Here is a 26,793-nt window from a genome sequence, read left to right as displayed (position 1 = left end):
AGGACCCATAGGGTACTACTGTTGACCAGGACCCATAGTGCACTACTGTTGACCAGGACCCATAGTGCACTACTGATGACCAGGACCCATAGTGCACTACTGTTGACCAGGACCCATAGGGTACTACTGTTGACCAGGACCCATAGTGCACTACTGTTGACCAGGACCCATAGTGCACTACTGTTGACCAGGACCCATAGTGCAATACTGTTGACCAGGACCCATAGTGCACTACTGTTGACCAGGACCCATAGTGCACTACTGTTGACCAGGACCCATAGTGCACTACTGTTGACCAGGACCCATAGTGCACTACTGTTGACCAGGACCCATAGTGCACTACTGTTGACCAGGACCCATAGGGTACTACTGTTGACCAGGACCCATAGTGCACTACTGTTGACCAGGACCCATAGTGCACTACTGATGACCAGGACCCATAGTGCACTACTGTTGACCAGGACCCATAGGGTACTACTGTTGACCAGGACCCATAGTGCACTACTGTTGACCAGGACCCATAGTGCACTACTGTTGACCAGGACCCATAGTGCACTACTGTTGACCAGGACCCATAGTGCACTACTGTTGACCAGGACCCATAGTGCACTACTGATGACCAGGACCCATAGTGCACTACTGTTGACCAGGACCCATAGTGCACTACTGTTGACCAGGACCCATAGTGCACTACTGTTGACCAGGGCCCATAGGGTACTACTGTTGACCAGGACCCATAGTGCACTACTGTTGACCAGGACCCATAGTGCACTACTGTTGACCAGGACCCATAGTGCACTACTGTTGACCAGGACCCATAGTGCACTACTGATGACCAGGACCCATAGTGCACTACTGTTGACCAGGACCCATAGTGCACTACTGTTGACCAGGACCCATAGTGCACTACTGTTGACCAGGGCCCATAGGGTACTACTGTTGACCAGGACCCATAGTGCACTACTGTTGACCAGGACCCATAGTGCACTACTGTTGACCAGGGCCCATAGGGTACTACTGTTGACCAGGACCCATAGTGCACTACTGTTGACCAGGACCCATAGTGCACTACTGTTGACCAGGACCCATAGTGCACTACTGTTGACCAGGACCCATAGTGCACTACTGTTGACCAGGACCCATAGTGCACTACTGTTGACCAGGACCCATAGTGCACTACTGTTGACCAGGGCCCATAGGGTACTACTGTTGACCAGGGCCCATAGTGCACTACTGTTGACCAGGACCCATAGTGCACTACTGTTGACCAGGACCCATAGTGCACTACTGTTGACCAGGACCCATAGTGCACTACTGTTGACCAGGACCCATAGTGCACTACTGTTGACCAGGACCCATAGTGCACTACTGTTGACCAGGACCCATAGTGCACTACTGTTGACCAGGACCCATAGGGTACTACTGTTGACCAGGACCCATAGGGTACTACTGTTGACCAGGACCCATAGTGTACTACTGTTGACCAGGACCCATAGTGCACTACTGTTGACCAGGACCCATAGTGCACTACTGTTGACCAGGACCCATAGTGCACTACTGTTGCCAGGACCCATAGTGCACTACTGTTGACCAGGACCCATAGTGCACTACTGTTGACCAGGACCCATAGTGCACTACTGTTGACCAGGACCCATAGTGCACTACTGTTGACCAGGACCCATAGTGCACTACTGTTGACCAGGACCCATAGTGCACTACTGTTGACCAGGACCCATAGTGCACTACTGTTGACCAGGACCCATAGTGCACTACTGTTGACCAGGACCCATAGTGCACTACTGTTGACCAGGACCCATAGTGCACTACTGTTGACCAGGACCCATAGTGCACTACTGTTAACCAGGACCCATAGTGCACTACTGTTGACCAGAACCCCATAGTACTACTGTTGACCAGAACCCATAGTACTACTGTTGACCAGGACCCATAGTGCACTACTGTTGACCAGGACCCATAGTGCACTACTGTTGACCAGGACCCATAGTGCACTACTGTTGACCAGGACCCATAGTGCACTACTGTTGACCAGGACCCATAGTGCACTACTGTTGACCAGGACCCATAGTGCACTACTGTTGACCAGGACCCATAGGGTACTACTGTTGACCAGGACCCATAGGGTACTACTGTTGACCAGGACCCATAGTGTACTACTGTTGACCAGGACCCATAGTGCACTACTGTTGACCAGGACCCATAGTGCACTACTGTTGACCAGGACCCATAGTGCACTACTGTTGACCAGGACCCATAGTGCACTACTGATGACCAGGACCCATAGTGTACTACTGTTGACCAGGACCCATAGTGCACTACTGATGACCAGGCCCCATAGTGCACTACTGTTGACCAGGGCCCATAGTGCACTACTGTTGACCAGGACCCATAGTGCACTACTGTTGACCAGGGCCCATAGTGTACTACTGTTGACCAGGACCCATAGTGCACTACTGATGACCAGGCCCCATAGTGCACTACTGTTGACCAGGGCCCATAGTGCACTACTGTTGACCAGGGCCCATAGTGTACTACTGTTGACCAGAACCCATAGTACTACTGTTGACCAGGCCCCATAGTGTACTACTGTTGACCAGAACCCATAGTACTACTGTTGACCAGGCCCCATAGTGTACTACTGTTGACCAGGACCCATAGTACTACTGTTGACCAGGACCCATAGTACTACTGTTGACCAGGTCCCACAGGGTACTACTGTTGACCAGGACCCATAGTGTACTACTGTTGACCAGGACCCATAGTGCACTACTGTTGACCAGGACCCACAGGGTACTACTGTTGACCAGGACCCCATAGTGTACTACTGTTGACCAGGACCCATAGGGTACTACTGTTGACCAGGACCCATAGTACTACTGTTGACCAGGACCCATAGGGTACTACTGTTGACCAGGCCCCATAGTGTACTACTGTTGACCAGAACCCATAGTACTACTGTTGACCAGGACCCATAGTACTACTGTTGACCAGGACCCCATAGTGTACTACTGTTGACCAGGACCCATAGTGTACTACTGTTGACCAGGACCCACAGTGTACTACTGTTGACCAGGACCCATAGGGTACTACTGTTGACCAGGACCCATAGTGTACTACTGTTGACCAGGACCCATAGTGCACTACTGATGACCAGGACCCATAGTGCACTACTGTTGACCAGGGCCCATAGTGCACTACTGTTGACCAGGACCCATAGTGCACTACTGATGACCAGGACCCATAGTGTACTACTGTTGACCAGGACCCATAGTGCACTACTGATGACCAGGCCCCATAGTGCACTACTGTTGACCAGGGCCCATAGTGCACTACTGTTGACCAGGACCCATAGTGCACTACTGTTGACCAGGGCCCATAGTGTACTACTGTTGACCAGGACCCATAGTACTACTGTTGACCAGGACCCATAGTACTACTGTTGACCAGGACCCCATAGTGTACTACTGTTGACCAGGACCCATAGTGTACTACTGTTGACCAGGACCCACAGTGTACTACTGTTGACCAGGACCCATAGTGCACTACTGTTGACCAGGACCCATAGTGCACTACTGTTGACCAGGACCCATAGTGCACTACTGTTGACCAGGACCCACAGGGTACTACTGTTAACCAGGACCCATAGGGTACTACTGTTGACCAGGACCCATAGTGTACTACTGTTGACCAGGACCCACAGTGCACTACTGTTGACCAGGACCCATAGTGCACTACTGTTGACCAGGACCCACAGGGTACTACTGTTAACCAGGACCCATAGGGTACTACTGTTGACCAGGACCCATAGTGTACTACTGTTGACCAGGACCCACAGTGCACTACTGTTGACCAGGACCCATAGTACTACTGTTGACCAGGACCCATAGTGCACTACTGTTGACCAGGACCCATAGTGCACTACTGTTGACCAGGACCCATAGTGCACTACTGTTGACCAGGACCCACAGGGTACTACTGTTAACCAGGACCCATAGGGTACTACTGTTGACCAGGACCCATAGGGTACTACTGTTGACCAGGACCCACAGGGTACTACTGTTAACCAGGACCCATAGGGTACTACTGATGACCAGGCCCCATAGTGCACTACTGTTGACCAGAACCCATAGTACTACTGTTGACCAGAACCCATAGTACTACTGTTGACCAGGCCCCATAGTGCACTACTGTTAACCAGGACCCATAGGGTACTACTGTTGACCAGGACCCATAGTGCACTACTGTTGACCAGGCCCCATAGGGTACTACTGTTGACCAGGCCCCATAGTGTACTACTGATGACCAGGGCCCATAGTGCACTACTGTTGACCAGGACCCATAGTGTACTACTGTTGACCAGGCCCCATAGTGTACTACTGTTGACCAGGACCCACAGTGCACTACTGTTGACCAGAACCCATAGTACTACTGTTGACCAGAACCCATAGTACTACTGTTGACCAGGCCCCATAGTGCACTACTGTTGACCAGGACCCATAGTGCACTACTGTTGACCAGGTCCCATAGTGCACTACTGTTGACCAGGACCCATAGGGTACTACTGTTGACCAGGACCCATAGTGCACTACTGTTGACCAGGACCCATAGTGCACTACTGATGACCAGGCCCCATAGTGTACTACTGTTGACCAGGCCCCATAGTGCACTACTGTTGACCAGGACCCATAGTGCACTACTGTTGACCAGGACCCATAGGGTACTACTGTTGACCAGGACCCATAGTGCACTACTGTTGACCAGGCCCCATAGTGCACTACTGTTGACCAGGACCCATAGTGCACTACTGTTGACCAGGACCCATAGGGTACTACTGTTGACCAGGACCCATAGTGCACTACTGTTGACCAGGCCCCATAGTGCACTACTGTTGACCAGGACCCATAGTACTACTGTTGACCAGGCCCCATAGTACTACTGTTGACCAGGACCCCATAGTGTACTACTGTTGACCAGGACCCATAGTGCACTACTGTTGACCAGGGCCCATAGTGCACTACTGTTGACCAGGACCCATAGGGTACTACTGTTGACCAGGACCCATAGTGCACTACTGTTGACCAGGACCCATAGGGTACTACTGTTGACCAGGACCCATAGTACTACTGTTGACCAGGACCCATAGTGCACTACTGTTGACCAGGCCCCATAGTGCACTACTGTTGACCAGGACCCATAGTGTACTACTGTTGACCAGGACCCATAGGGTACTACTGTTGACCAGGCCCCATAGTACTACTGTTGACCAGGCCCCATAGTGCACTACTGTTGACCAGGACCCATAGTGCACTACTGTTGACCAGGCCCCATAGTACTACTGTTGACCAGGCCCCATAGTGCACTACTGTTGACCAGGACCCATAGTGCACTACTGTTGACCAGGACCCATAGGGTACTACTGTTGACCAGAACCCCATAGTGTACTACTGTTGACCAGGACCCATAGTGCACTACTGTTGACCAGAACCCATAGGGTACTACTGTTGACCAGGACCCCATAGTGTACTACTGTTGACCAGGACCCATAGTGCACTACTGTTGACCAGAACCCATAGGGTACTACTGTTGACCAGGCCCCATAGTACTACTGTTGACCAGGACCCATAGTGTACTACTGTTGACCAGGCCCCATAGGGTACTACTGTTGACCAGGCCCCATAGTACTACTGTTGACCAGGACCCATAGGGTACTACTGTTGACCAGGACCCATAGTGCACTACTGTTGACCAGGACCCATAGGGTACTACTGTTGACCAGAACCCATAGGGTACTACTGTTGACCAGGACCCATAGGGTACTACTGTTGACCAGAACCCATAGTGTACTACTGTTGACCAGGACCCATAGTGCACTACTGTTGACCAGGACCCATAGTGTACTACTGTTGACCAGGACCCATAGTGTACTACTGTTGACCAGAACCCATAGTGCACTACTGTTGACCAGGACCCATAGTGCACTACTGTTGACCAGGACCCATAGTGCACTACTGTTGACCAGGCCCCATAGTACTACTGTTGACCAGGACCCATAGTGCACTACTGTTGACCAGGACCCATAGTGCACTACTGTTGACCAGGACCCATAGTGCACTACTGTTGACCAGGCCCCATAGTACTACTGTTGACCAGGACCCATAGTGCACTACTGTTGACCAGGACCCATAGTGCACTACTGTTGACCAGGACCCATAGTGCACTACTGTTGACCAGGACCCATAGTGTACTACTGTTGACCAGGCCCCATAGGGTACTACTGTTGACCAGGCCCCATAGTACTACTGTTGACCAGGACCCATAGGGTACTACTGTTGACCAGGACCCATAGGGTACTACTGTTGACCAGGACCCATAGTGTACTACTGTTGACCGGGACCCATAGTGCACTACTGTTGACCGGGACCCATAGGGTACTACTGTTGACCAGAACCCATAGGGTACTACTGTTGACCAGGACCCATAGGGTACTACTGTTGACCAGGACCCATAGTGTACTACTGTTGACCAGGACCCATAGTGTACTACTGTTGACCAGGACCCATAGGGTACTACTGTTGACCAGGACCCATAGGGTACTACTGTTGACCAGAACCCATAGGGTACTACTGTTGACCAGGACCCATAGGGTACTACTGTTGACCAGGACCCATAGTGTACTACTGTTGACCAGGACCCATAGTGTACTACTGTTGACCAGGACCCATAGTGTACTACTGTTGACCAGGACCCATAGTGTACTACTGTTGACCAGGACCCATAGTGTACTACTGTTGACCAGGACCCATAGTGCACTACTGTTGACCAGGACCCATAGGGTACTACTGTTGACCAGGACCCATAGTGCACTACTGTTGACCAGGCCCCATAGGGTACTACTGTTGACCAGGCCCCATAGTACTACTGTTGACCAGGACCCATAGTGCACTACTGTTGACCAGGACCCATAGTGCACTACTGTTGACCAGGACCCATAGTGCACTACTGTTGACCAGAACCCCATAGTACTACTGTTGACCAGAACCCATAGTACTACTGTTGACCAGGACCCATAGTGCACTACTGTTGACCAGGACCCATAGGGTACTACTGTTGACCAGGACCCATAGTGCACTACTGTTGACCAGAACCCCATAGTACTACTGTTGACCAGGCCTCATAGTGTACTACTGTTGACCAGAACCCCATAGTACTACTGTTGACCAGGACCCATAGTACTACTGTTGACCAGGACCCCATAGTGTACTACTGTTGACCAGGACCCATAGTGCACTACTGTTGACCAGAACCCATAGTGTACTACTGTTGACCAGGACCCATAGTGCACTACTGTTGACCAGGCCCCATAGGGTACTACTGTTGACCAGGACCCATAGTGCACTACTGTTGACCAGGACCCACAGGGTACTACTGTTGACCAGAACCCCATAGTACTACTGTTGACCAGACCCCATAGTGTACTACTGTTGACCAGGACCCATAGTGTACTACTGTTGACCAGGACCCATAGGGTACTACTGTTGACCAGGGCCCATAGTTATATTTGTATTTATTATGGATCTCCATTAGCCAAGGCAGCAGCTACTCTTCCTGGGGTTTATTATAGATCTCCATTAGCCAAGGCAGCAGCTACTCTTCCTGGGGTCCGGCAAAATGAAGGCAGTTATACAATTATAAAAACATTACAATACATTCATAACAGATTTCACAACACACTAAGTGTGTTCCCTCAGGCCCCTACTCTACTATTACATATATACAACACGAATCCATGTGTATGTGTGTGTATAGAGTATGTGTGAGTAGAGAGTATGTTATCATGTGTGTGTATAGTGTGTATGTTATCATGTGTGTATAGTTTGTATTTTATCGTCTGTGTGTGTATACATATGACTGTGCCTATGTGTTTTTTAAATCTGATTTTACTGCTTGGATCAGTTACCTGATGTGGAAAAGACTTCCATGTAGTCAAAGGTAGTGCACTATATACGGAATAGGGAGCAATTTGGGATACTCCAGAGTCTGACATGTCTCACCTGGTTCATACAGGGGAACCTCTTGTCAGAGTCTGACATGTCTCACCTGGTTCATACAGGGGAACCTCTTGTCAGAGTCTGGTATGTCTCACCTGGTTCATACAGGGGAACCTCTTGTCAGAGTCTGACATGTCTCACCTGGTTCATACAGGGGAACCTCTTGTCAGAGTCTGACATGTCTCACCTGGTTCATACAGGGGAACCTCTTGTCAGAGTCTGGTATGTCTCACCTGGTTCATACAGGGGAACCTCTTGTCAGAGTCTAACATGTCTCACCTGGTTCATACAGGTGAACCTCTTGTCAGAGTCTGACATGTCTCACCTGGTTCATACAGGGGAACCTCTTGTCAGAGTTTGACATGTCTCACCTGGATCATACAGGGGAACCTCTTGTCAGAGTCTGGTATGTCTCACCTGGTTCATACAGGGGAACCTCTTGTCAGAGTCTGACATGTCTCACCTGGTTCATACAGGAGAACCTCTTGTCAGAGTCTGACATGTCTCACCTGGTTCATACAGGTGAACCTCTTGTCAGAGTCTGACATGTCTCACCTGGTTCATACAGGGGAACCTCTTGTCAGAGTCTAACATGTCTCACCTGGTTCATACAGGTGAACCTCTTGTCAGAGTCTGACATGTCTCACCTGGTTCATACAGGTGAACCTCTTGTCAGAGTCTGACATGTCTCACCTGGTTCATACAGGAGAACCTCTTGTCAGAGTCTGACATATCTCACCTGGTTCATACAGGGGAACCTCTTGCCAGAGTCGGACATGTCTCACCTGGTTCATACAGGGGAACCTCTTGTCAGAGTCTGATATGTCTCACCTGGTTCATACAGGGGAACCTCTTGTCAGAGTCTAACATGTCTCACCTGGTTCATACAGGGGAACCTCTTGTCAGAGTCTAACATGTCTCACCTGGTTCATACAGGGGAACCTCTTGTCAGAGTCTAACATGTCTCACCTGGTTCATACAGGTGAACCTCTTGTCAGAGTCTAACATGTCTCACCTGGTTCATACAGGGGAACCTCTTGTCAGAGTCCAGTCTGCTGGGAAGTGGGACCTCCAGGCTACCAAGGGAGTCTAGCGTCAGAGCGTCCAGGAAAATGTTCTCTGTTGGGCCTCTGACCCTCACTACAGCCCCCTGCTCTTCATGGGCCTCTGAGTCCGAGTGGGAGCGGGTGGAGAGGGAAACAGGCCCGGGGATGGCAGAGCGAGGGGAGCGGGGTGACCGGAGGGAGCGAGGGACCTTACATGGGCTCTCCTGAGGGGAAAAGACACCCCTGTTTCCTCCTGCCGTCGCCCCTTCTTTGACGTCGGAGGGTGAGCCCTCACTGCCCTGTCGGACGTTCAGCTCTCTCTGCAGCTGTGGGGGGAGGAGAGAGAGGGAGGAGAGGAGAGGGAGGAGAGGAGAGATGAGAGGTAGAGAGAGGAGGAGGAGAGGCAGAGAGAGAGAAGGGGAGGGAGAAAGGAAAGGAATGAGAGGCGAGTAGAGAGGGAAAGAGGAGAGGGAAAGAGGAGAGAGGAGAGGAAAGGAATGAGAGGAGAGGAGAGGGAGGGAAAGAGGAGAGGGAGAGAGGAGAGGAAAGGAATGAGAGGAGAGTAGAGAGAGGGAAAGAGGAGAGGGAAAGAGGAGAGAGGAGAGGAAAGGAATGAGAGGAGAGGAGAGGGAGGGAAAGAGGAGAGGGAGAGAGGAGAGGAAAGGAATGAGAGGAGAGTAGAGAGAGGGAAAGAGGAAAGGAATGAGAGGAGAGTAGAGAGAGGGAAAGAGGAGAGAGGAGAGAGGAGAGGAAAGGAATGAGAGGAGAGAGGAGAGGAGGAGGGGGAGAGGTAATTAATGAGAGGAGAGGGAGAGAGGAAATGAATGAGAGGAGAGGGAGAGAGGAGAGAGGAAGAGAGGAAATGAATGAGAGAAGAGTAGAGAGAGGGAGAGAGGAGAGAGGACAGGAGGAAGGAGAGAGGAGAGAGGCAATTAATGAGAGGAGAGTAGAGAGATGGAAAGAGGAGAGAGGAGAGGAGGAGGGAGAGAGGTAATGAATGAGTAGTTTCAGACAGGGTGATGTGACTACAGAATATGAAGAGAGACAGTCTCAGTAGTTTCAGACAGGGTGATGTGACTACAGAATATGAAGAGAGACAGTCTCAGTAGTTTCAGACAGGGTGATGTGACTACAGAATATGAAGAGAGACAGTGTCAGTAGTTTGACACCCTCCCTCCCCCTCCTCACCCTCTCCATCTTGTGGTGCATGTTTCTCATGTTGCCGTCCCACTCTTGTCTCTCCCGGTCGAAGCGTTCCAGCAGGTCTCTCCTCTCCCTCCCCCACCTCTTCTCTCCATGCTGCAGCTTCCAGTGGAGGTCCAGGGAGGTGCTGTGGCTCTCGGCCAGGAGGCAACGATGCTCCTCTCGCTCCTGTTTAAAGGCCCAGTCTGGGTCTCCTCCTCCCTGCGTCTCCCCTCTGGCCTCTCCTTTCTCTTCTCGTCTCTCCTCTTCCAACTGGTTGAACACAGAACATGTTAGTAAAGTTAAAGAACAATCTGTGACAATGTGGTGACGTATGAGGAGGGGTCTTTAAAGTGTTTTACTGACCATGTGATCAGATCAAGAGAAACTCTGGGACCTGACTACAATCAGTCTGTCAGATGACCTGACTACAATCAGTCTGTCAGATGACCTGACTACAATCAGTCTGTCAGATCACCTGACTACAATCAGTCTGTCAGATGACCTGACTACAATCAGTCTGTCAGATGACCTGACTACAATCAGTCTGTCAGATGACCTGACTACAATCAGTCTGTCGGATCACCTGACTACAATCAGTCTGTCGGATGACCTGACTACAATCAGTCTGTCGGATGACCTGACTACAATCAGTCTGTCGGATGACCTGACTACAATCAGTCTGTCGGATGACCTGACTACAATCAGTCTGTCGGATGACCTGACTACAATCAGTCTGTCGGATGACCTGACTACAATCAGTCTGTCGGATGACCTGACTACAATCAGTCTGTCAGATGACCTGACTACAATCAGTCTGTCAGATGACCTGACTACAATCAGTCCGTCGGATGACCTGACTACAATCAGTCCGTCAGATGACCTGACTACAATCAGTCCGTCAGATGACCTGACTACAATCAGTCCGTCAGATGACCTGACTACAATCAGTCTGTCAGATGACCTGACTACAATCAGTCCGTCAGATGACCTGACTACAATCAGTCCGTCAGATGACCTGACTACAATCAGTCCGTCAGATGACCTGACTACAATCAGTCTGTCAGATGACCTGACTACAATCAGTCTGTCGGATGACCTGACTACAATCAGTCTGTCAGATGACCTGACTACAATCAGTCTGTCGGACGACCTGACTACAATCAGTCTGTCAGATGACCTGACTACAATCAGTCTGTCAGATGACCTGACTACAATCAGTCTGTCGGATGACCTGACTACAATCAGTCTGTCAGATGACCTGACTACAATCAGTCCGTCAGATGACCTGACTACAATCAGTCTGTCAGATGACCTGACTACAATCAGTCTGTCAGATGACCTGACTACAATCAGTATGTCAGATGACCTGACTACAATCAGTCTGTCAGATGACCTGACTACAATCAGTCTGTCAGATGACCTGAATACAATCAGTCTGTCAGACCACCTGACTACAATCAGTCTGTCAGATGACCTGACTACAATCAGTCTGTCAGATGACCTGACTACAATCAGTCTGTCAGATGACCTGAATACAATCAGTCTGTCAGACCACCTGACTACAATCAGTCTGTCAGATCACCTGACTACAATCAGTCTGTCGTATGACCTGACTACAATCAGTCTGTCAGATGACCTGACTACAATCAGTCTGTCGGATGACCTGACTACAATCAGTCTGTCGGATGACCTGACTACAATCAGTCTGTCAGATGACCTGACTACAATCAGTCTGTCGGATGACCTGACTACAATCAGTCTGTCAGATGACCTGACTACAATCAGTCTGTCAGATGACCTGACTACAATCAGTCCGTCGGATGACCTGACTACAATCAGTCCGTCAGATGACCTGACTACAATCAGTCCGTCAGATGACCTGACTACAATCAGTCTGTCAGATGACCTGACTACAATCAGTCTGTCAGATGACCTGACTACAATCAGTCTGTCAGATGACCTGACTACAATCAGTCTGTCAGATGACCTGACTACAATCAGTCTGTCGGATGACCTGACTACAATCAGTCTGTCGGATGACCTGACTACAATCAGTCTGTCGGATGACCTGACTACAATCAGTCTGTCGGATGACCTGACTACAATCAGTCTGTCAGATGACCTGACTACAATCAGTCTGTCAGATGACCTGACTACAATCAGTCTGTCGGATGACCTGACTACAATCAGTCCGTCAGATGACCTGACTACAATCAGTCCGTCAGATGACCTGACTACAATCAGTCCGTCAGATGACCTGACTACAATCAGTCCGTCAGATGACCTGACTACAATCAGTCCGTCAGATGACCTGACTACAATCAGTCCGTCAGATGACCTGACTACAATCAGTCCGTCGGATGACCTGACTACAATCAGTCTGTCGGATGACCTGACTACAATCAGTCTGTCGGATGACCTGACTACAATCAGTCTGTCGGATGACCTGACTACAATCAGTCTGTCAGATGACCTGACTACAATCAGTCTGTCGGATGACCTGACTACAATCAGTCTGTCAGATGACCTGACTACAATCAGTCTGTCAGATGACCTGACTACAATCAGTCTGTCGGATGACCTGACTACAATCAGTCTGTCAGATGACCTGACTACAATCAGTCCGTCAGATGACCTGACTACAATCAGTCTGTCAGATGACCTGACTACAATCAGTCTGTCAGATGACCTGACTACAATCAGTCTGTCAGATGACCTGACTACAATCAGTCTGTCAGATGACCTGACTACAATCAGTCTGTCAGATGACCTGACTACAATCAGTCTGTCAGATGACCTGAATACAATCAGTCTGTCAGACCACCTGACTACAATCAGTCTGTCAGATGACCTGACTACAATCAGTCTGTCAGATGACCTGACTACAATCAGTCTGTCAGATGACCTGAATACAATCAGTCTGTCAGACCACCTGACTACAATCAGTCTGTCAGATCACCTGACTACAATCAGTCTGTCGTATGACCTGACTACAATCAGTCTGTCGGATGACCTGACTACAATCAGTCTGTCGGATGACCTGACTACAATCAGTCTGTCGGATGACCTGACTACAATCAGTCTGTCGGATGACCTGACTACAATCAGTCTGTCGGATGACCTGACTACAATCAGTCTGTCGGATGACCTGACTACAATCAGTCTGTCGGATGACCTGACTACAATCAGTCCGTCGGATGACCTGACTACAATCAGTCCGTCAGATGACCTGACTACAATCAGTCTGTCAGATGACCTGACTACAATCAGTCTGTCAGATGACCTGACTACAATCAGTCTGTCAGATGACCTGACTACAATCAGTCTGTCAGATGACCTGACTACAATCAGTCTGTCAGATGACCTGACTACAATCAGTCTGTCAGATGACCTGACTACAATCAGTCTGTCAGATGACCTGACTACAATCAGTCTGTCAGATGACCTGACTACAATCAGTCTGTCAGATGACCTGACTACAATCAGTCTGTCAGACGACCTGAATACAATCAGTCTGTCAGACCACCTGACTACAATCAGTCTGTCAGATGACCTGACTACAATCAGTCTGTCAGATGACCTGACTACAATCAGTCTGTCAGATGACCTGAATACAATCAGTCTGTCAGACCACCTGACTACAATCAGTCTGTCAGATGACCTGACTACAATCAGTCTGTCAGATGACCTGAATACAATCAGTCTGTCAGACCACCTGACTACAATCAGTCTGTCAGATCACCTGACTACAATCAGTCTGTCGTATGACCTGACTACAATCAGTCTGTCGGATGACCTGACTACAATCAGTCTGTCGGATGACCTGACTACAATCAGTCTGTCGGATGACCTGACTACAATCAGTCTGTCAGATGACCTGACTACAATCAGTCTGTCGGATGACCTGACTACAATCAGTCTGTCAGATGACCTGACTACAATCAGTCTGTCAGATGACCTGACTACAATCAGTCTGTCGGATGACCTGACTACAATCAGTCCGTCAGATGACCTGACTACAATCAGTCTGTCAGATGACCTGACTACAATCAGTCTGTCGGATGACCTGACTACAATCAGTCTGTCGGATGACCTGACTACAATCAGTCTGTCGGATGACCTGACTACAATCAGTCTGTCCGATGACCTGACTACAATCAGTCTGTCGGATGACCTGACTACAATCAGTCTGTCAGATGACCTGACTACAATCAGTCTGTCAGATGACCTGACTACAATCAGTCTGTCGGATGACCTGACTACAATCAGTCTGTCAGATGACCTGACTACAATCAGTCCGTCAGATGACCTGACTACAATCAGTCCGTCAGATGACCTGACTACAATCAGTCCGTCAGATGACCTGACTACAATCAGTCCGTCAGATGACCTGACTACAATCAGTCCGTCAGATGACCTGACTACAATCAGTCCGTCAGATGACCTGACTACAATCAGTCTGTCAGATGACCTGACTACAATCAGTCTGTCGGATGACCTGACTACAATCAGTCTGTCGGATGACCTGACTACAATCAGTCTGTCCGATGACCTGACTACAATCAGTCTGTCGGATGACCTGACTACAATCAGTCTGTCAGATGACCTGACTACAATCAGTCTGTCAGATGACCTGACTACAATCAGTCTGTCAGATGACCTGACTACAATCAGTCTGTCGGATGACCTGACTACAATCAGTCCGTCAGATGACCTGACTACAATCAGTCCGTCAGATGACCTGACTACAATCAGTCCGTCAGATGACCTGACTACAATCAGTCCGTCAGATGACCTGACTACAATCAGTCCGTCAGATGACCTGACTACAATCAGTCCGTCAGATGACCTGACTACAATCAGTCTGTCAGATGACCTGACTACAATCAGTCTGTCAGATGACCTGACTACAATCAGTCTGTCGGATGACCTGACTACAATCAGTCTGTCGGATGACCTGACTACAATCAGTCTGTCAGATGACCTGACTACAATCAGTCTGTCGGATGACCTGACTACAATCAGTCTGTCAGATGACCTGACTACAATCAGTCTGTCAGATGACCTGACTACAATCAGTCTGTCGGATGACCTGACTACAATCAGTCTGTCAGATGACCTGACTACAATCAGTCCGTCAGATGACCTGACTACAATCAGTCTGTCAGATGACCTGACTACAATCAGTCTGTCAGATGACCTGACTACAATCAGTCTGTCAGATGACCTGACTACAATCAGTCTGTCAGATGACCTGACTACAATCAGTCTGTCAGATGACCTGACTACAATCAGTCTGTCAGATGACCTGAATACAATCAGTCTGTCAGACCACCTGACTACAATCAGTCTGTCAGATGACCTGACTACAATCAGTCTGTCAGATGACCTGACTACAATCAGTCTGTCAGATGACCTGAATACAATCAGTCTGTCAGACCACCTGACTACAATCAGTCTGTCAGATCACCTGACTACAATCAGTCTGTCGTATGACCTGACTACAATCAGTCTGTCGGATGACCTGACTACAATCAGTCTGTCGGATGACCTGACTACAATCAGTCTGTCGGATGACCTGACTACAATCAGTCTGTCAGATGACCTGACTACAATCAGTCTGTCGGATGACCTGACTACAATCAGTCTGTCAGATGACCTGACTACAATCAGTCTGTCGGATGACCTGACTACAATCAGTCTGTCGGATGACCTGACTACAATCAGTCCGTCAGATGACCTGACTACAATCAGTCTGTCAGATGACCTGACTACAATCAGTCTGTCAGATGACCTGACTACAATCAGTCTGTCAGATGACCTGACTACAATCAGTCCGTCAGATGACCTGACTACAATCAGTCTGTCAGATGACCTGACTACAATCAGTCTGTCAGATGACCTGAATACAATCAGTCTGTCAGACCACCTGACTACAATCAGTCTGTCAGATGACCTGACTACAATCAGTCTGTCAGATGACCTGACTACAATCAGTCTGTCAGATGACCTGAATACAATCAGTCTGTCAGACCACCTGACTACAATCAGTCTGTCAGATCACCTGACTACAATCAGTCTGTCAGATGACCTGACTACAATCAGTCTGTCAGATGACCTGACTACAATCAGTCTGTCGAATGGGGTTTTGCTGTTGTTGATAATATCTTCAGTGAGATTATCAACTTGGCTTGCCTTCACTAATTCCTATTTTATACAGCATACTCATGGGAAAAGACGTGACTTGGGTTGATTTTGGTGAAGGCCCCTCTTCCCACAGGTGTTATTAGTACCTCTGAGGGTTTAGAGCTTGAGCTAGTCACCTCATACAAGTACTTGGGAGTATGGCTAGATGGTGCACTGTCCTTCTCTCAGCACATATCAAAGCTGCAGGCTAAAGTTACATCTAGACTTGGTTTCCTCTATCGTAATCGCTCCTCTTTCACCCCAGCTGCCAAACTAACCCTGATTCAGATGACCCTCTTACCCATGCTAGATTACGGAGACGTAATTCTTATCGTATTCTTATCGAATTCTTATCGTATTCTTTTCGGCAGACTCAATAGCCTTGGTTTCTCAAATGATTGCCTCGTTTGGTTCACCAACTACTTCTTAGATAGAGTTCAATGTGTCAAATCGGAGGGCCAGACCTCTGGCTGTCTCTATGGGGGTGCCACAGGGTTCAATTCTCGGGCCGACTCTTTTCTCTGTATATATCAATGATGTCACTCTTGCTGCTGGTGATTCCTTGATCCACCTCTACACAGACGACACCATTCTGTATACATCTGGCCCTTCTTTGGACACTGTGTTAACAAACCTCCAAACGAGCTTCGATGCCATACAACACTCCTTCCGTGGCCTCCAACTGCTTTTAAATGCTAGTAAAACTAAATGCGTGCTCTTCAACCGATCGCTGCCCGCACCCGCCCGACTAGCACCACTACTCTGGACGGTTCTGACTTAGAATATGTGGACAACTACAAATATCTAGGTGTCTGGTTAGACTGTAAACTCTCTTTCCAGACTTACATTAAGCATCTCCAATCCAAAATTAAATCTAGAATCGGCTTCCTATTCCGCAACAAAGCATCCTTCACTCATGCTGCCAAACATACCCTCGTAAAACTGACTATCCTACCGATCCTTGACATCGGCGATGCCATTTACAAAATAGCCTCCAACACTCTACTCAACAAACTGGATGCAATCTATCACAGTGCCATCCGTTTTGTCACCAAAGCCACATATACTACCCACCAATGTGAACTGTAGGCTCTCGTTGGCTGGCCCTCGCTACAGATTCGTCGCCAAACTCACTGGCTCCAGGTCATCTATAAGTCTCTGCTAGGTAAAGCCCCGCCTTATCTCAGCTCACTGGTCACCATAGCAACACCCACCCGTAGCACACGCTCCAGTAGGTATATTTCACTGGTCATTCCCAAAGCCAACACCTGGAACCAAAAAAGGGTTCTCCTATGGGGACAGCCAAATAAACCTTATGGAACCCTTTTTTCTAAGAGTGTGCTAATATTTCAAAGGAACTACTAAATGTAATTTAAGCAGTTCTGAAGGGAACAACAGAAAGGGAACAACATAATCAATGGAATATTTCAACCAGGGGTGAGACATCTGTGATATAGTGGTGTATTTTGGAGCATCTCTCTCCAGCAGCCTGTATTGTGAAACAGAAAGAGAGTCTGAGTCTCTCTCTCTCTCTCTCTCTCTCTCTCTCTCTCTCTCTCTCTCTCTCTCTCTCTCTCTCTCTCTCTCTCTCTCTCTCTCTCTCTCTCTCTCTCTCTCTCTCTCTCTCTCTCTCTCTCTCTCTCTCTCTCTCTCTCTCTCTCTCTCTCTCTCTCTCTCTCTCTCTCTCTCTCTCTCTCTCTCTCTCTCTCTCTCTCTCTCTCTCTCTCTCTCTCTCTCTCTCTCTCTCTCTGTCTGTCTGTCTGTCTGTCTGTCTGTCTGTCTGTCTGTCTGTCTGTTACCTGAGCGACGTGACACTTCATCTCTGCCCATTTGACCTCCCAGGAAGCCTTGTCGTTAGCGTAGTTCTGCTGCAGCTGGCACCTCCTGTTCTCCTCCTCCCTCAACTCCGACCTGAACTCCTCTAACAGGGAGCGCACCGCCTGGAGCACCCTACGGTTCTCACCCGCCTGGAGAGGAGGAGCGGGGGAGGAAGAGGGGAGGAGCGGGGGAGGAAGAGGGGGAGGCGAGAGAGGAGGAGCGGGGGAGGAGCGGGGGAGGAAGTGGGGGAGGCGAGAGAGGAGGAGCGGGGGAGGAGCGGGGGAGGAAGAGGAGGAGGAGCGGGGGATGGAAGAGGGGGAGGAAGAGGGGGAGGAAGTGGGGGAGGAAGAGGGGGAGGAAGTGGGGGAGGAAGAGGGGGAGGAAGTGGGGTAGGAAGAATGAAACCGGATCATTCATTTATTTAAGATATGAAGGAGATCTATCCATTTACCTAATAATGTCAACTGTTTCTACACACAACACACCATAAAAGCTCATACTATATTCTGGCTTGATGGATAATATGTACGTTAGTACAAGGTTCTGTTGTGGTCTGTTGTATAACATGTTCTGTTGTGGTCTGTTGTATAACATGTTCTGTTGTGGTCTGTTGTATAACATGTTCTGTTGTGGTCTGTTGTATAACATGTTCTAGTCTCTGTTGTGGTCTGTTGTATAACATGTTCTAGTCTCTGTTGTGGTCTGTTGTATAACATGTTCTGTTGTGGTCTGTTGTATAACATGTTCTAGTCTCTGTTGAGGTCTGTTGTATAACATGTTCTAGTCTCTGTTGTGGTCTGTTGTATAACATGTTCTAGTCTCTGTTGAGGTCTGTTGTATAACATGTTCTGTTGTGGTCTGTTGTATAACATGTTCTGTTGTGGTCTGTTGTATAACATGTTCTGTTGTGGTCTGTTGTATAACATGTTCTGTTGTGGTCTGTTGTATAACATGTTCTGTTGTGGTCTGTTGTATAACATGTTCTGTTGTGGTCTGTTGTATAACATGTTCTGTTGTGGTCTGTTGTATAACGTTCTGTTGTGGTCTGTTGTATAACGTTATGTTGTGGTCTGTTGTATAACATGGTCTGTTATATAACGTTCTGTTGTGGTCTGTTGTATAACGTTCTGTTGTGGTCTGTTGTATAACGTTATGTTGTGGTCTGTTGTATAACGTTCTGTTGTGGTCTGTTCTATAACGTGTTCTGTTGTGGTCTGTTGAGGTCTGTTGTATAACATGTTCTGTTGTGGTCTGTTGTATAACATGTTCTGTTGTGGTCTGTTGTATAACATGTTCTGTTGTGGTCTGTTGTATAACATGTTCTGTTGTGGTCTGTTGTATAACATGTTCTGTTGTGGTCTGTTGTATAACGTTCTGTTGTGGTCTGTTGTATAACGTTCTGTTGTGGTCTGTTGTATAACGTTATGTTGTGGTCTGTTGTATAACGTTCTGTTGTGGTCTGTTCTATAACGTGTTCTGTTGTGGTCTGTTGAGGTCTGTTGTATAACATGGTCTGTTGTATAACATGCTCTGGGATCATTGAACTCCATTGTACTTGAACAGACTTTGCACTCATCCAACGTGCCTTTTAATCCAGGGTTTAATCCATGGTTTAATCCATGGTTTAATCCAGGGTTTAATCCAGGGTTTAATCCAGGGTTTAATCCAGGGTTTAATCCAGGGTTTAATCCATGGTTCAATCCAGGGTTTAATCCATGGTTTAATCCATGGTTTAATCCAGGGTTTAATCCAGGGTTTAATCCATGGTTTAATCCAGGGTTTAATCCAGGGTTGGAGTGTATCAACAGCTAGATATCCATTGTACCCTACCTGTGTCTGGTGCTGCAGGCGTGCAGTGGAGTGGAGTTGGGTTGTGGGGTCTGGGTCGGGGCTGTCTCTCTGGGGTAGCGGGGTACACGACCTGTCCCTGTCCTCTCTCTCCGTCTCTCCCTCTCCGTGCTCCAAGATCAGCTCTGGAATACCCTCCAACTTCTCATACTGCGACAACAAAGACATGGAATAACAAGGTAATTATAGCAACAATAAAAAGGTAATTATAGCAACAATAACAAGGTAATTATAGCCAACAATAACAAGGTTATTATAGCCAACAATAACAAGGTTATTATAGCAACAATAACAAGGTTATTATAGCCATCAATAACAAGGTTATTATAGCCAACAATAACAAGGTAATTTTAGCCAACAATAACAAGGTTATTATAGCAACAATAACAAGGTTATTATAGCCAACAATAACAAGGTAATTATAGCTAACAATAACAAGGTTATTACAGTCAACAATAACAAGGTTATTATAGCAACAATAACAATGTTATTATAGCCAACAATAACAAGGTAATTACAGCAACAATAACAAGGTTATTATAGTCAACAATAACAAGGTTATTATAGTCAACAATAACAAGGTTATTATAGCCAACAATAACAAGGTTATTATAGCCAATAACAAAGCAAGGAAAGGAGCAGTACACCAATAAACTAACTAACCAACCAACAAACTGAAAGTCGGTCAATCAATCACTCAGTTGACCAATCAAACAAGCCAATCCTACACTGCTAAGTGATTTTGAGCTAGATGTCAACCCTCCTCCTGGAAAACTATTGGAAATGCAGGCTTCTTCTCCAGCCCTGCTGTTATTCACTGATTGGTCTAACCAAATGTACTCCGCTCAATCCTACTCTCCTAAGTGATTGACTGACTTTTGGTTTGTTGATAGTTGGTTTGATTGGATGGTTTAGAGCCTGTGTGGAGTGGCTCCGGAGAAATCCCAACCACTGTCAGAAATGTTTTCATGGTTACAGCACCTCCTCCCAGCTGCCCACAGCTCTGAGGCTAGGAAACACTGCCACCACCGATAAATCCACGATAATTGAGAATTCCAATAAGCATTTTTCTACGGCTGGCCATGCTTTCCACCTGGCCACCCCTACCCTGGCCAACAGCCCTGCACCCCACACAGCAACTTGCCCAAGCCTCCCCCATTTCTCCTTCAACTAAATCCAGATAGCTGATGTTCTGAAAGAGCTGCAAAATCTGGACCCTTACAAATCAGCAGGACTAGACAATCTGGACCCTCTCTTTCTAAAATGATCCGCCGAAATTGTTGCAACCCTTATTACTAGCCTGTCCAACCTCTCTTTCGTATCGTCTGAGATCCCCAAAGATTGGAAAGCTGCCGCGGTCATCTCCCTCTTTAAAGGGGGAGACACTCTAGACCCAAACTGCTACAGACCTATATCTATCCTACCCTGCCTTTCTAAGGTCTTTGAAAGCCAAGTTAACAAACAGATCACCGACCATTTCGAATCCCAGCGTACCTTCTCCGCTATGCAATCTGGTTTCCAAGCTAGTCATGGGTGCATCTCAGCCACGCTCAAGGTCCTAAACGATATCATAACCACCATCAATAAGAGACAATGCTGTGCAGCTGTATTCATCGACCTGGCCAAGGCTTTCGACTCTGTCATTCACTGCATTCTTATCGCCAGACTCAACAGCCTTGGTTTCTCAAATGACTGCCTCGCCTTGTTCACCAACTACTTCTCAGACAGAGTTCAGTGTGTCAAATCGGAGGGCCTGTTGTCCGGATCTGGCAGTCTCTATGGGGGTGCCACAGGGTTCAATTCTCGGGCCGACTGTCAATAGGTGTATTGGAGGCGAAGTCAGGTGCAGGAGAGCAGAGTATAATAAACAGACACACTTTTATTATAGTTCCAAACATGAGAGCATACAGAGAACAAACATAAAAGTAAAGCGCCTAAACTAACATCACATAACATGAAAACAATTACACACAAAACATGATGGAAAACAGAGGGTTAAATATAAGTAGCTTGATTGGGAAATGAAAACCAGGTGTGTATGTAAACAAGACAAGACAAATGGATATATGAAAAATGGAGCGGCGATGACTAGAAAGCCGGTGACGTCGATCGCCGCCCGAACAAGGAGAGGAGCCGACCTCGGCGGAAGTCGTGACACCGACTCTTTTCTCTGTATACAACAACGATGTTGCTCTTGCTGCTGGTGATTCTCTGATCCACCTCTACGCAGACGACACCATTCTCTATACATCTGGCCCTTCTTTGGACACTGTGTTAACAAACCTCCAGACGAGCTTCAATGCCATACAACTCTCCTTCCCTGGCCTCCAACTGCTTTTAAATGCTAGTAAAACTAAATGCATGCTCTTCAACCGATCACTGCCCGCACCTGTCCGCCCGTCCAGCATCACTACTCTGGACGGTTCTGACTTAGAATATGTGGACAACTACAAATACCTGTGTCTGGTTAGACTGTAAACTCTCCTTCCAGACTCACATTAAGCATCTCCAATCGGCTTCCTATTTCGCCAAAAAAACTAATTCATTCATGCTGCCAAACATACCCTCGTAAAACTGACCATCCTACTGATCCTTGACTTCGGCGATGTAATTTACAAAATAGCCTCCAACACTCTACTCAGCAAATTGGATGCAGTCTATCACAGTGCCGTCCATTTTGTCACCAAAGCCCCATATACTACCCACCACTGCAACCTGTATGCTCTCGTTGACTGGCCCTCGCTTCATACTCGTCGCCAAACCCACTGGCTACAGGTCATCTATAAGTCTCTGTTAGGTAAAGCCCCGCCTTATCTCAGCTCACTGGTCACCATAGCAACACCCACCCGTAGCAGGTATATCTCACTGGTCATCCCCAAAGCCAATTCCTCCTTTGGCAGCATCTCCTTCCAGTTCTCTGCTGCCAATGACTGGAACAAATTGCAAAAATCACTGAAGCTGGAGACTCAGATCTCCCTCACTAACTTTAAGCACCAGCTGTTAAAGCAGCTCACAGATCACTGCACCTGTACACAGCCCATCTGTATTGAGCCCATCCAACTACCTCATCCCCATACTGTTTTTTGTTGTTGTTTTTTTGGTCCTTTGCACCCTAGTATCTCTACTTGCACATTCATCTTCTGCACATCTATCACTCCAGTCTCTATTACTCCAGTGTTTAATTGCTAAATTGTAATTATTTTGCCAATATGGCCTATTTATTGCCTTACCTCCCTCATCTTACCTCATTTGCACACACTGTATATAGACATTTCTTCTATTGTTTATTGACTATATGTTTTGTTTATTCCATGTGTAACTCTGTGTTGTTGTTTATGTCGCACTGCTTTGCTTTATCTTGGCCAGGTCGCAGTTGTAAATGAGAACTTGTTCTCAACTAGCCTACCTGGTTAAATAAAGGTGAAATAAAGGTGAAATAAAAAATAAATAAAGAAATAGGATTAAGGATACATATTCAGCAGCTTTCTAGAAGGGTTGGGCAAGTATGTGCTGTCTCCTTCCCCAGCCTCCAGACTAAACTACCTGGGGTTCAGCCTCTACCTCTAGCCAGTCATCTCACCTCTGAGTCTGCTGTCTCCTCCCCTGTCTCTGTCCTCTTCCCCAGCCTCCAGACTAAACTACCTGGGGTTCAGCCTCTACCTCTAGCCAGTCATCTCACCTCTGAGTGTGCTGTCTCCTCCCCGGTCTCTGTCCTCTTCCCCAGCCTCCAGACTAAACTACCTGGGGTTCAGCCTCTAGCCAGTCATCTCACCTCTGAGTGTGCTGTCTCCTCCCCGGTCTCTGTCCTCTTCCCCAGCCTCCAGACTAAACTACCTGGGGTTCAGCCTCTAGCCAGTCATCTCACCTCTGAGTGTGCTGTCTCCTCCCCGGTCTCTGTCCTCTTCCCCAGCCTCCAGACTAAACTACCTGGGGTTCAGCCTCTAGCCAGTCATCTCACCTCTGAGTGTGCTGTCTCCTCCCCGGTCTCTGTCCTCTTCCCCAGCCTCCAGACTAAACTACCTGGGGTTCAGCCTCTAGCCAGTCACCTCACCTCTGAGTGTGCTGTCTCCTCCCCGGTCTCTGTCCTCTTCCCCAGCCTCCAGTGCATGAGGATCCAGCGTAGCTTCATATAGAAGATGACGGTGTTGTGTCTGAACAACTGGACCTCCTGCTGCAGTAGGGTTCTCTCCTGGACCCAGGGAGCCTCGTGGGCCTGCAGGCCCGTCAGATCCAGACCTCCTCTGGGCTTCACACCCTGCACCTCCAGCCGCCTCCGTTCCTCATCCTGGTGGGGAGAGAGGTAGGGATGGGGAAGGCGGGAGGGAGGGAGGGAGGGGGGGATAAGAGAGGGAGGAGGAGGGGGTGATAGGTGAGGAGATATAGAGGGGAACAGGGGGGAGGAGAGGTGATAGGGGGGAGATAGAGAGGGGAACAGGGGGGAGGAGAGGTGATAGGGGGGAGATAGAGAGGGGAACAGGGAGGAGGAGGGGTGATGGGGGGGAGATAGAGAGAGGAACAGGGAGGAGGATGGGTGATGGGGGAGATAGAGAGAGGAACAGGGAGGAGGAGGGGTGATAGGGGGGAGATAGAGAGAGGAACAGGGAGGAGGATGGGTGATGGGGGAGATAGAGAGAGGAACAGGGAGGAGGAGGGGTGATAGGGGGGAGATAGAGAGGGGAACAGAGAGGAGTACAGGTGAAATGTACTGATGTATGGCATATATTTTATTGTTTTTATCAAGTATTTCTTCATGGAGGTGGGTAGTTAGGTGGAGAGGGAACCAGGAAAAACTCTGAGCCTTTAACCAGATCTCAGAGAGAAAACTCCTGGATTTATACATAGTACAACTATCTAAAGGACATGACCCTTTGTAACCAGTTATTTACCTGTTACTATGAGTCAAGCTGTACCAGTACATTACCTGTTACTATGAGTCAAGCTGTACCAGTAATTTACCTGGTACTATGAGTCAAGCTGTACCAGTACATTACCTGTTACTGACTATGAGTCAAGCTGTACCAGTACATTACCTGTTACTATGAGTCAAGCTGTACCAGTAATTTACCTGGTACTATGAGTCAAGCTGTACCAGTACATTACCTGTTACTGACTATGAGTCAAGCTGTACCAGTACATTACCTGTTACTATGAGTCAAGCTGTACCAGTACTTTACCTGTTACTATGAGTCAAGCTGTACCAGTAATTTACCTGGTACTATGAGTCAAGCTGTACCAGTACATTACCTGTTACTGACTATGAGTCAAGCTGTACCAGTACATTACCTGTTACTATGAGTCAAGCTGTACCAGTAATTTACCTGGTACTATGAGTCAAGCTGTACCAGTACTTTACCTGTTACTGACTATGAGTCAAGCTGTACCAGTACATTGCCTGTTATTGACTATGAGTCAAGCTGTACCAGTACTTTACATGTTACTATGAGTCAAGCTGTACCAGTACTTTACCTGTTACTGACTATGAGTCAAGCTGTACCAGTACGTTACCTGTTACTATGAGTCAAGCTGTACCAGTACTTTACCTGTTACTGACTATGAGTCAAGCTGTACCAGTACTTTACCTGTTACTGACTATGAGTCAAGCTGTACCAGTACTTTACCTGTTACTATGAGTCAAGCTGTACCAGTACTTTACCTGTTACTGACTATGAGTCAAGCTGTACCAGTACTTTACCTGGTACTATGAGTCAAGCTGTACCAGTACGTTACCTGTTACTATGAGTCAAGCTGTACCAGTACTTTACCTGTTACTGACTATGAGTCAAGCTGTACCAGTACTTTACCTGTTACTGACTATGAGTCAAGCTGTACCAGTACTTTACCTGTTACTGACTATGAGTCAAGCTGTACCAGTACTTTACCTGTTACTGACTATGAGTCAAGCTGTACCAGTACTTTACCTGGTACTATGAGTCAAGCTGTACCAGTACTTTACCTGTTACTGACTATGAGTCAAGCTGTACCAGTACTTTACCTGGTACTATGAGTCAAGCTGTACCAGTACGTTACCTGTTACTATGAGTCAAGCTGTACCAGTACTTTACCTGTTACTGACTATGAGTCAAGCTGTACCAGTACTTTACCTGTTACTGACTATGAGTCAAGCTGTACCAGTAATTTACCTGTTAATGACTATGGGTCAAGCTGTACCAGTACTTTACCTGTTACTGACTATGGGTCAAGCTGTACCAGTACTTTACCTGTTACTGACTATGAGTCAAGCTGTACCAGTACTTTACCTGTTACTGACTATGAGTCAAGCTGTACCAGTACTTTACCTGGTACTATGAGTCAAGCTGTACCAGTACTTTACCTGTTACTGACTATGAGTCAAGCTGTACCAGTACTTTACCTGGTACTATGAGTCAAGCTGTACCAGTACGTTACCTGTTACTATGAGTCAAGCTGTACCAGTACTTTACCTGTTACTGACTATGAGTCAAGCTGTACCAGTACTTTACCTGTTACTGACTATGAGTCAAGCTGTACCAGTACGTTACCTGTTACTGACTATGGGTCAAGCTGTACCAGTACTTTACCTGTTACTGACTATGAGTCAAGCTGTACCAGTACTTTACCTGTTACTGACTATGAGTCAAGCTGTACCAGTACTTTACCTGTTACTG

The 26,793-nt window shown here is 47.7% G+C and overlaps 1 protein-coding gene across 1 annotated transcript in view; it reads right to left on the bottom strand.

The window, feature by feature from the left end:
- LOC139550095 (microtubule cross-linking factor 1-like) overlaps nucleotides 1-26,793 on the bottom strand; it is a 205,335-nt gene that overhangs the window by 31,724 nt on the left and 146,818 nt on the right. The window contains 5 exon segments of the mRNA XM_071360725.1: nucleotides 9,082-9,438; nucleotides 10,301-10,567; nucleotides 18,283-18,450; nucleotides 20,132-20,299; nucleotides 24,201-24,434. Of these exon segments, the coding sequence (XP_071216826.1) occupies nucleotides 9,082-9,438; nucleotides 10,301-10,567; nucleotides 18,283-18,450; nucleotides 20,132-20,299; nucleotides 24,201-24,434 (1,194 nt within the window).

The sequence above is a fragment of the Salvelinus alpinus genome, chromosome 23, assembly GCF_045679555.1.
Source record: "Salvelinus alpinus chromosome 23, SLU_Salpinus.1, whole genome shotgun sequence".
NCBI lineage: Eukaryota > Metazoa > Chordata > Actinopteri > Salmoniformes > Salmonidae > Salvelinus > Salvelinus alpinus.
Note: the sequence above shows the minus strand (reverse complement) of the source record. Positions and strands in the feature narration are given on the sequence as shown.